Source organism: Cebus imitator, unplaced genomic scaffold, assembly GCF_001604975.1.
Source record: "Cebus imitator isolate Cc_AM_T3 unplaced genomic scaffold, Cebus_imitator-1.0 Scaffold64, whole genome shotgun sequence".
Classification (NCBI taxonomy): Eukaryota; Metazoa; Chordata; class Mammalia; order Primates; family Cebidae; genus Cebus; species Cebus imitator.
The window spans coordinates 4,969,489-4,982,301 of NW_016107379.1; the positions used below are offsets into that span (position 1 = coordinate 4,969,489).

The 12,813-nt window shown below is 32.4% G+C and overlaps 1 protein-coding gene across 1 annotated transcript in view; it reads right to left on the bottom strand.

The window, feature by feature from the left end:
• The window catches only part of WDFY3 (WD repeat and FYVE domain containing 3), a 294,837-nt gene that overhangs the window by 143,663 nt on the left and 138,361 nt on the right, over window positions 1-12,813 (bottom strand). The window contains exons 10-13 of the mRNA XM_037739168.1: window positions 11,452-11,618; window positions 5,705-6,172; window positions 4,571-4,672; window positions 1,885-2,078 (exon numbers count right to left, since the gene is read on the bottom strand). Coding sequence (XP_037595096.1) covers window positions 1,885-2,078; window positions 4,571-4,672; window positions 5,705-6,172; window positions 11,452-11,618 — 931 coding nt within the window. The remainder of the gene's footprint in view (window positions 1-1,884; window positions 2,079-4,570; window positions 4,673-5,704; window positions 6,173-11,451; window positions 11,619-12,813) is intronic.

Sequence of the window (12,813 nt, forward strand, 5' to 3'; positions counted from 1 at the left end):
ATCGTGCCATTGCACTCCAGCCTGGGTAACAAGAGCGAAACTCCGTCTCAAAAAAAAAAAAAAAGGAATTCTCTTAATACTCACAGTACAATGATCAAAATGAGAAAATTAATGTTGAAACAATACAATTATTTTATCTACAGACCTTGTGTTTTTTCCAAATCCCAATAATATCCTCTATAGCAAAGGAAAATTCAAGTTCAGGTACTACATTCAGTAGTCACTTCAATCTCTTTCCTTCAGAATAGTTCTTAAGTCATTTTTCATTTCATTTAACTTTTTTTAAAGAGTTCAGGCCAGTTATGTAATAGAAAGTCTTCCAATTAGGATTTATCAGATGTTTTCTAATAATTAGATTCAGATTATACACTTTTGGGAGGAAAAACTATAAAAATGAGCTGAATTTTTCTGAGTGCTTCATATCAGGAGGTATATCCTGTTCATCTGTCCATCAGTGGCAAAATTAATGCTGATCATTTAGCTAACGTAGGGTCCACTGTAAAGCTAGTATTTTACCACTCAAAATTAAAATGTATCTTTGAGGATACAATTTAAAACTATGCGAAAATCCCATCATTTCTAAAACTTTCATCCACTATCTTTTGTAGCCAGTGATGAATTCTACCAGAATAAATTATTACTATGATAGTTTATAAATGGTGATTTTCTTTGACTTTTGACTGTAAATAAGAGCTTTTCCTCTTCTCTCATTTATTTGTTTGGTTGTATTTACTTAATTTCTTATTATCTTATCACTTCTTTACTTTTTAAAGGGTAACTGAAATGTTTTAAATTCATTTTGTTTCTTTCTCTGCCCTAGTACTAGAATCAATCATTTCACCAAGGAGGCCTGAATTCTTATGATGGAAAACTGTATTTAGAAACCTTGCATCTATCAATAAATTAAAGAACATAAATTTTAATGGACTTCTTTCACTTTACTCATATTATTTAAATATAAGAGCAGGCTTTTAGCCACAAAAAGAGAAGGCTATGTTTCTTTTGATTAAAACAACTATTATTTGCAACACTTAAGTTAAAGCGGTCAATAAAGCTGTTATAATATATCTGTAACTTGGAAATTTTTTAAATATATTATTTAATATTTAATAGTCTTTACTTTTCCATTTTCCATTACATCTTACATTACTAAATTCACTTGTAAATGAAACTGAAACATTTGATTATATTCTGATTCTAAAATTTCTTACATATCACTTCTTATAATATCAGTGACTTCAGTAATATGAGAGAATGTGTGTGTATAAATCTGTATAAAACATAATGGTACTATGGAAGCTATATGGGTATTGAAATCCGGGGTCAGTTCTACGAATTAAAAGTCATGTATGTAAACAATATCCAAGTTATATGATTTCTCTAAACCTAAGCTTTCTCATTTGCAAAACAGGGTGCTGCTTACTTTATAGTATTGCTAAGGCATAAATGATAAAAGCATATGTAAAACTTCTGGTATATTGTTTGATATCTACCAGAATATCCATTACTTACACACATACAAGCAGGTATGTGTATATAATGCCAAATCTAACATTTCATTACACAGATGCATAACACTATGAGTGAATTTAATTGAATAGATAATATATATATTTAGTATTTATTAAGATCCTATACTTCTTAAGAGATAATTCCGATAAGTCAAGATAATTACTGCAAAGGTTTATCAGCAGTAAGTTAAATACATACTAAAAGACAGAAATGACTTGAGTTTTTCCAAATACCTAATGTGTATAAAGTTGAGAGGTTTTTTGGGTAATTTGGATTTTTTAAATTTCCCTGTCTCTACGCTAAATATAGATCATTTAAAAATAACCACAGATTTTAGTAGTAAAAGAAGAGAAACACATTTATCAAACTTACCCTTAAAATATCAGTCTTCAACTGCAATTCCGTCGGTGGGGCTGAATGCATTAGCCCCAGGAGAGTGCCCATGTCATCGTCCCCATTTGGAGAGAGCACCAGCTGCTGGATAGTCATCAGGGCATGCTGCCGGCATTGAGGGTACTTTACTATGTTATGTGCACATCTTGCACCTCCAAATTCTCGAAAAATTCCTTGAGAAAAGGAGAAAAAGTCCAACAATGGCTACTTTAAAATATTCTGAGACAAGTCAGATGAATTAATATTCAATTATTTTTTGTAGGTACAGTAACTCAAAATAGCGTAAATAAGACCGACCCAACTATTTCACCTTTTAAATTATAATACAAATTTCCACTGCGGGTTGCCAGCAAAAGCATATGCAGATTTTTTCTACATTTCCTTAATGCAAGATTAATGCTGTGATATGTTCACCATGTCCAAGCTCTCAAAATCTGCAACATTCAGAAGTCTCTTAGGTAAACCCCAGGAGACCCAATATTGTAATCAACTTATGTAAAAGGCTTTCAGAAGAACAATACCCTAAATAAATGAGGTTTAAATGAACACGTCTTCCAAAATAGTAGCAAGAAGGAAATGGAATAAATTATCCCACCATGGGAAAAATTACAAGGTACCAACACTTTTTGTTACATAGGTAGAAATAAGAAGAAAAAGTGACAAATTCTATAATAGAAACCATGTGTCATTGTTACTGCTCCAAAGTCTTTACACAGATTGACTTACTTAATACTCATCCCCTACCACACAGAAGTTAAGTAATGGGGTCAAAGTCATACAGCTAGTAAGCAACAGAGCAGGATTATGCCTACACAGCCCAGCTCTGCAAGCCTGTGCTCCTGCTTGCAATTGATACTGTTCTTGCATCAAATATTAATACCAACCTCCAGTATTAAAAAAAACGGGCCCAGTGATTGAAATCAGGAATTAATATTTCCTCTAAGTAACTCTTCCACCCCTTATGCTTTTAGAACATCTTGTTTATATCTTTATTATGGTTTATAACAAACAGTCTTACTATTATTGCTTATGTTTGGTCTCTCATGACTATTGAATTTTCTCCTGATTTGTGTTTCAATAAACATTTATTAAAACAGTATATTCTGCTATAGCAGCCACTGGCCTCTCTGTTTAGTGGCTATTTGCTAACTTTATAATAATTATATGACCGTGAAGTCAGTCTAAGTTGTGTGCTTGAGATTCAGCACATGAAATTTGTGACATCCTTTCATTACCTGAGGCCTGTTTAGTTAGACCCTGGTTGTCAGTTAGGACCCACTAGATAATCATAATGGCTATTATTATTTAAATACTTAAACTATGAGCAAAGCACTGTTTTAAATGCCTAACATCACACAGCTAGTAACATCTTTCATACTAGGAAAAGAAAGACTGAAAAGAATTGTATGAATTGTTTGGCACATTGGGAGATGTATTAAGTGACTTCTAGTCATACAGAGTAAGCTCTCCAATTGACTAATCTCTTCCTGTGCAACTTCTAGGTCATCTCACCCAAAGCTAATTTGCTAAGTAAATTCCTGTTAGTGGATCTTTATTATGTTTCTGAGTATCTCAGTTAACTAAATCTAGTTAGTGGAAATAAGATTATGCATTATGCCATAGATAAAATGTTACTATAGCATCCATTAAATGTCATCATACTCATTGTTTCAGTTGCCTGTTAAACTCATTCAAGTCTATCTTAGTATTTGCCAAAGTTGTATTTAACTAATGACTTCTATAATTACGTATCTACATTTTTCTTCATTAGATTCTAATTCCTGGGGAGCAAGAATGATCTTACCTTGGCACCTAGGTGTTATTCTAACACCTAGCTAGCATTACACCTGCAATACACAATATATTTTAAATATGATGAATGCTGAGTTTCTCTGCATTCAGGCAAACAGTCACGCATTTGTGCATGGGGTTCATTCATCCATGGCTTCCCCTAACACTTAAAATATAATTCAAGCTCCTTACCATGGCCTAAAAAGCTCTCTATGATTTGGGCCCAGCCTACTAATCTGAACTCACTTTCCCCTCATTATTTCTTTCAAGTTGTATTGACCTTGTTGTCTGAGAGTTTTTTGATGTTCACTAAAATTTCAAGTTATCTTTTCTAAAAGGCAAGAATGGTATTTTATAAATACAGTTAGACTATCTCGTATTGACAGGTAGAAGGGCTAAAAGAGAAATTGAGACCAAAATTAAACAAAATATTCAGTAAAGTTAATTACCTGAAAGAGGTGAAGTTTTATTAGATAATCATTTTTCAGTATTTCCTGAAGGTTGTAACATTATAATACTCTAACATGCAGTACTAAAAATGTTTTCTAAAATCAATGTGTAAAGAAATATTTTAGAAATAATTTAAATAGCAACTTATTTGACTAAGATCGTATCAGTCAAAAATTAGAAGAATACCTTAAGACACTATAAAAAGGAATTAAAACATCATTTTGAAATAGAAACAATGCTATATGTTTTGTCATCAAGTTACTCCTGATGGTAAAAGTACTGCATTTTTAGGGACATGATTGTACATCACTGAATCAATAGTTTTTTCTTTTAAGTGACAGGAAGATTTCAGGAGCAAGAATCACCACAGAAGATGTAACAGTGGCAATCTCCCAAAGTACTTGCTTGTGGGTTTTTTAATTACCTGCATTTGTGTTTGATCCTTGAAGAAGCACTGTCAAGGTCTCCATAACCAACAAAGCCAGGTGTTTTTGGTCTTCAACAGAGCTATTATTTCTTGAGTCCCCTAAAAAAATGTTCAAAGGTCCAAATTACAAAGGATAAGCTTATTTTTTCTTGATTCAGTTTTATTGTAATAATTTATTTCTTCAGTATTCACTTTTACCACTAATACAACAGATATAATCTTTAAAATGGTGCCTATGTTCAACATTTGGCGAAAGCAGGCTCAAAATCAGTATTAACAGATTTTATTTTGGTATGCTTTGCAGTTATCTAAAAGATATTAAAAAAGAAAATGCGGAAGTTAAATATATCCTCTTCACAGAGGGTTTTCGTAATAAAGGAGGTCAATAGGAGAATGCTACATTTTGATACACAAAAAAGAAAGAAAAGTTCATGAATAAAGCTACCTATTCAACCTGTATTAATTCACATTTAATACTTACTAATTGCCAGATACTACTGTACTTTTATCAGATTTATCAGAAAGGTACCCCATGATAATACATTTGTGTATATAACATCATTAAATATGTTTATTTGCTCTGTACAATAAAAACACACTGAAGTAACTATACATTTAACTATATTTAATAATTACAATTAATAATAAACCTAATTATTTTCAGAAGCTTTTAAAACTCCCTTTTGGAAGCAGAAGGTAGTAGATAGCAGTCATATAGATCATACATGTTTTTCCTTAGTTTTTATCTTCCTTTAAGCTCTCTCCAACACACTGACATAATTCTAGCTTCCTCCTCCCCAATTCCCCAACAGAGGTTAAATGAACCTGTTAGCGTTGGGAAATACAGTTTATAATATGTCATAATAATACACATTGTTGCCTAAGAGCTTTTTGATGTTAACTAAAATTTCAAGTAATCTTTTTTAAAAAGCAAGAGTAATATTTTATAAATATAGTTGGACTATCTGTTAATGACAGAAAAGGATATAAGAGAAATTGAGACCAAAATTAAACAAAATATTTAGTAAAGTTAGGTTTCATTAGGAAGTCATTGAAATCAATAACCAAACAATGGGAACAAGAACGAAAAACCCTTTTCAAATAAAAATAAAATTACAGATACTACTTTACCTTGTTCATTTAGTGCCTGAGTTGGATCCTTCAAGAGGGCAGCATATTTATGTAAAAGGTTCACCATGACCTCCAAAAGGCCAACCTCCCTGAACACATCTTTAAATATGTAGTCATGTCTTGTAAACTTAAGAAGCGTTTTCATTGCAATAATGCTACAGTGGTAAGAAGAGCTAGATTTTAAGAGGATACTGACACTAATAAGTTCTTTACAAGGAATATAATTTAAGCTAAAAACGACAAACTCCAGCATCTCAAAGTACTTGTTTTGTACTTCTGGGAGTTTAGAAATCTTCTCTGCAAACTGTGACAATGTGTGCTGTGGCTCTAGGATGAAATAATTGGCATTGTCAGCCATGTAAATATTTGTGATAGCATCAAGGATGATTTGGGCAAGAAAGCTGGATTTTGCTTTTAAAAATGCATTCTGAAGAACTGCAAAGGCCTGGATGTTTCTCACACTGTGACCTAAAACAGAAAAGAAAAAGATAAAAGTAGGTACCATGTGATATTTTAATAATGGCAGGCTAGTCTGTTTAAACACATCATCAATTATAACATTTATTAATTATTTACTAAGAACATAAAAACAACAAACTCCAGCATCTCAAAGTACTTGTTTTGTTCAAATCATTTAATTAAAAACAAACAACACTGATTAAAATTTTAATGCATTATGACTATTTCAATGCAAAAACAGTGTATGTCGAAAAGTTAGATTGTTTTAGAGGGAATAAAAGCATATTATAAACATCCATGCTTCAGAGTTTGGAAATGTGTGGTAGTATAGCATTTTATTATCTATGAGATTGACCTTGACTATAAGGACAGTTGTCTCTCAATTTAAAAAGACTTTCAGGCTAAAGATGTTACAGGCCTGAGAGCAGCAAGAATGAAGCAGGAGAATAGGAGGGAAAAAATTCTCTAAATTCCAGTTTTTCTTTATAATTGCAACACTATGATTTTTATAAATTTTAAGCTGAAAGTTTGTTTTCTAGCTAAAAGTACAATTTCTTCATATAGACATTTGTTAAAGCAATTTATGGCCAGCTATTCAAACATATCAAATGAAAAAAAAAATCTTTATACATGGCTCTGGTGAAGCAAATTAGTGACATTAATCATAAAGAAATTAAGACAGAAAGTTATATTTGCGATACATGAAAATAAGCAGCTTGCCTCTAAAAGTAGTCCCCAGAACAACAACTATTAGGGGTATACAGCATTTGCAAGTGTGACCAAAAAATTAACATAGTGCCCCAGAGAATAAGATGGATTTTAGAAAGAGGATAAACCAGAGAACTACAAAAATTATTAAATGGAGTAGAAATAATGCTCAGGGCTGGGGGCAGTAGCTCATGCCAGTAGTCCCAGCACTTTGGGAAGATTGTCTGAGGCCAGGAGCTCTAGACCAGCCTGGGTAACATAGCAAGACCACCTCCATTTCTACAGGAAATTAAAAAAAAAAAAATTTAGCTGCTAATGGGGGCATGTGCCTGTAGGTCTAACTACTCAGGAGGCTGAGGCAGGAGGATTGCTTGAGCCTAGGAGTTTGAGGTTGCAGTGAGCTATGATCATACCACTGAACTGCAGCCTGGGTGACAGAAAGCAATACTGTCTGTAAAATAAACAAAGAAAAAAGAATTTTGAAAAATCCTTACTTGGACATTTCTTTAAAATACACAGAATTTAAAAAATCTCCAGGCAACTGATTTCAATTTTCTGGATTCTTGTTTATAACATACACATTTATTACATGTATGGCAAATACCAAAAACTTATCTTTGTATCCTGTGTCTATCAGTCTACCTAAGTTTGTTTTTTGGTTACCTACAGAATATAAAAAGTAAAGATGTCTGCAAAAGAATAATCAACATCTCAGCAGCTTTCAAAAAAATTATTCGCATGATTATTAGATTATTCTTCTAAGTCAAAAGACTTAGAATAGCCAATATGATGCTGAGAAGAAAGAACAAAACAAGTGACCTGATTTTAAGGTATATTATAAAGCTACAGTAATCAGGACAGTGTGGTATTGGCTTAAGGATAGACATATGGATCAAACAAAATTCAAAAAGTGTCTCAGATACGTGCAGTCACATATGATCTTTTCAACAAAGTGTTCTGGCACATTCAGATATCTACATTAAAAAAAGAAACTCTTACTTTCTATCCTACATAATAATAACTTAAAATGTATCATGGACCTTAATTTAAGGGTTAAAATATGAAACACTGGATAAAGAAAAAAATCAGAAGAAAACATTAGCAATCTCTGTAAATCTGAAGTAAAGATTTCTTCAACAGGAGTAAAACAACCACAAAATATTCTTAAAATAAAAAACTGGGTTTTATCAAAATTAAAAACTTCCATTTCTCATTATATGCGTTTAAAAAAACAAAACAAAACAGCAAGACAAGACTAAGAGAACACACTTCCAAATAAGAGATAAAAAGCTTATACAGAATATCTAAAGAACTCTTCTAACTCCAATAAAACAACCCTATCAAACAATGGACACAGAGATCTGAATCAAAGTAGAGAAACAAATAGTGAAAAGCATTTAAAAAATGTGAATTAGTCAATTAGATAAATGAAATGTAAAGATAAAATGTGAATTTTAAAGATAAAATGTGAATTAGTTAAACGAAAATTAAAATAACATTATATATTATTATATACTTAGTAGAATATCTAAAATTAAAAGGACTAACAATACCAAGTGTTACTGACAATGCGAAGCAACTGGAACTTTCATACATTACATTACTGATGTGAATGCAAAAATGGACAGCCACTTTAGAAAATACGCTGGCAGTTTCTTATAAAGTTAAACATGTATTTACCATATGATTTAGCAATTTCACTGCTCTGTATTAGCTAAAAGAAATGAAAACGTATGTCCACAGAAAGATTTGTTTTATATAACTGTCCACTGTAGCTTTATTCCAGATAGTCAAATAACGTCCATCAACTGGTGAAGACATATACACAACTGTGAACTACCCAAACAATGAAGTAATACCCAGCATTAAAAAGGAGCAAACTTCTGATACATGCAATAACATGGGTGACTTTCCAAAGTATTACAATATTCCTCCCATATTCATGGTTTTATTTGCCATGGTTTCAGTTACCCGAGGTTAACCACAGTCTGAAAATATTACATACAATAAGATATTTTGTGTGAGACAGAGAGCATTCATCCTCCTAAGAGATAGCACACCTTTACATAACTTTTATCACTGTATATTGCTATAATTGTTCTATTTTATTATTGTTAATCTCTTACTGTGACAAATTTATAAATTCAACTTTATCATATGTATGTATGTGGAAGAAAAACAGAGAATATGTAGGGTTTGGTACTATCTATGGTTTCAGGTATCCATTGGGGACCCTGGAACACATTCCCCCCGGTTAAGGGGGGACTACTATACTTTAAGTGATAGAATTCAGGTACAAAAAAACACTATATACTGTATGATTGCAGTGTATTAAGTTCTAGAAAGGGCAAAACTAAAACAGAGTAGTGGTTGCCAGGGCAAGGGTTAAGTTGGGAAGGACTGACTGCAAGGAGAACAAGGAAACTTTCTAGAAGGATGAGAATATTCCACATCATGGTAACAGTGGTGATTACACAACCATATCCTCTTGTCAAAATTCATCAAATTCAACTCGAATACATTTAATGTAAACAAATTGTATCTTAATACTGCTAGAAATATAAAAGACAATCTATTCTACATTCTTTCTATATTGAATACAGCTATCTCCTTTGATTCTTGCAATAATGCTAAAAGTAGGACATGAGAAACAGAAAATTTTGAGTTATACAGGAAACTCAAAATGATGTAGCTTGACCCATTCACTTTACAGAATATTACATCAATTTTTCTGAAGAAGAAAATGATGTTTAGAAAAGTTAGGTCACTTATAATTACATAAATTCTGACTCTTAGGGCAACATACTTTCTAGATAACCTTACTTTCATAGACATGATGTCACTGGATTCTTACAATAACCCTGGGAGGTGCTAGGTTATATAATTATTATCCCTGTTACAAATGAGACAAAATCAGACAATGATATATGCAAAAGATTAATTTTGCTACAAAATTATACTGTTGTAACTAGCTATTAAGCCAATATCAACATCACATTGATTAATCAAATGAAACAACAATAAAGTATAAAATAGGAAGTACATTGCTGTGATATTTTTATATTAATTCATAGCAAGAGTTAACTGTAGAATGGTCAAGCTGGAATCTATAAATTAGAAGTTTTCTGAGAAGCCCTTATTTTTTTCTTTTGCTTTTAAGAGAAAGTGGGTCTTGCTCTGTCACCCAGGCTGGAGTACAGTGGTGTGATCATAGCTCACTGCAGCTTTGAACTCCTGGGCTCAAGAGATCCTCCTGTGTAAATGGAATTACAGGTGTGAAATGCCACTCCATGTTTTTCTTAATAGTAAATAAAATGAAACCTTAAATTGTTTAGGGAAATGTGTATTTCTCCCTACTTATTGCAGAGACTCATTTAAAATGTTATAAACAACTTACACACTAAGGCTACATCGTATCATACTGTTTGATGACACCATCTATTTTCATTGATTTACAGGCTGTTGACTTCTATGTCATAAAATGCATAGATACATACTATAAATTTAAATAACAAGACATGTTGGTATTTTTTGGCTAGTTAAATTTTATATGGAAATATCATGATCCTACTGATTACTTAGTGACAGTTATGTGAATAAAAACTATTAGAGGCCTCCGGGCTCAGGTTACTTTGAAATGATTACTATGCATTTTTTAAAAAACCAAATACATAATAAAACTACCTTGCATAATTATGTAATTAAATATTCTTAGTATCCAAATGTTTGGAAAACTAGACTATAAAAATTTATAAAAATTCATCCTCCAATCTGAATGAAATAATATAATCTCTGTACTTAAAGTAGCTTAGTTTTAAATAAAATACAAGCAGTTATGCTTCATGCTGTGCAGAGTCAGCCCCTGTATCCATGGGTTCTGCATCTGTGGATTCAACCAACCACAGATGAAAAATATTAAAGAAAAACAAAGGTGTGGCTGCATCGGTACTGAACATGTACAGACTTTTTTCCTTGTCATTATTTCCTAAATAACATCAGTAAAATAACTACACAGCATTTCTATTATATTTGGTATTATAAGTAATCTAGAGACTATTTACTTAAAGTATATGGGAAGACACGTGTAAGGTATATATGCAAATTGTAGATTATATGCAAATACTATGCCATCTGATATCAGGGACTTGAGTATCTGTAAATTCTGGTATCTGTTGGGGGTCCTGGAACCAATCCCCTACAGATACTAACGGATGACTGTATATAGGTACAGAGACTGGACTGAAAATTGAGCTGTATCCATGTAAAGTAGAAATGCATGAAGTGCCAACATTCAAAAGAAGGACGTTTTGTTTATTAAATTGTTTGAATGTTAAAAAAGAAATACTATAATACAAATCTCCCTGATTTTATGATATTTTTACAATATTATGTTAAAGTATTTGATCTGTCAGATTAAAGATTATTACTCACGAAATACTTACAAGGACTTAAACCATAAAAAAACAAGCTTTAAGGGAAACAATATATAACATAAACAAAAAGTAATATGCCAAAGTAAGACAAATCATTCTTTCTCTATTTCTCTCAGTTATCACAGAATAAAAAAAACAAAGACTCACCTTTGCCTGCAGGCTGAGGTACTGCAAATCCAGGCAATAAAAAGGGTGCCCCTGTGGTAATACCAGCTGGTTTTAGTTCATTGACACCATATGTTGTTAGGGAAGTTATCAGATTAACCAGATCTTTCAAGGCATCTTTGGATTCTGCCTCTTTTGCTTGTTCCAATCTAGAAAAGTATGATTTAGAAAGTATTTTTTCTTTTTGGCTGTGTTCTTAGATTTAACATAGAAAGTATTTTTCAATTTTACATGCAGTAAATAAATGCATCAAGTACTCTGAGAAGTGCTGAAAGAACACTGGGGTCATTAGAGAATTATCATTTAACCATGGCTTTACTGAGAACACAAAATGGGTTGCAACAAATATCTTAAAAAAAAAAAAAAAAAAAACAACTTATTGTGGACTTCTGCTTAAAAGAAGTAATCATTCTCATTAAACTTGGAGAGCCTGGCACGGTGGCTCATGCCTGTAATCCCAGCACTTTGGGAGGCTGAGGTGGGCGGATCACGAGGTCAAAAGATTGAGACCATCCTGGCCAACATGGTGAAACCCCATCTCTATTAAAAATACGAAAATTCGCCAGGTGTGATAGCACACACCTGTAGTCCCAGCTACTCGGGAGGCTGAGGTAGGAGAATCGCTTGAATCCGGGTGGTGGAGGCTACGGTAAGCTGAGATCTTGCCACTGCACTCCAGCCTGGCTACAGAGCAAGACTCCTTCTCAAAATAAATAAATAAATAAATAATAAACTTGGATAATACAAAAAAGTAGGAAAGAAGAAAAAGTATGATTAGCCTCACAAACACATTTAACATTCTGATATATTTCTTAAGCTTATCTTTTAATATGAAAACATTAGTGTTTACAATATTTATTCTCATATTATATACAGAATTTTGTAACCTATTTTTATCCTTTACCAGTGCTGTATGTGTACTTCCACACATTAGTATAAGCTCTCAGAGGAAAGCTTTCAGTTGCAATGCAGAACCAACCACATATTTGGGGAGGGAGAGGTGCAACAGCTGGCAGATACAAAAGCACTAACAAATACAATTTTGTCTACATGTAGAATTATATCTTAAGGATCAGTAAACATAAATGAAATTATTGTATCAGATCACCAACATTTTTGAGGTTCTTAATATCTTGTCAGCCTACGTTCTCAAAGGATGAATCAATTAATACTCCAGTAGTAATGTGAAGTGGTTATTTCATCAGCTTTCACACATCCTCTTTTATAAATCTGCATATATACACAAAAAATGACATTCCTAGGGGTTATCTAATATTAACTCGCAGCAACTAGGTTAAATTGGTGTTAGAAAAAACTAGTTCTGGCCAGGCATGGTGGCTTATG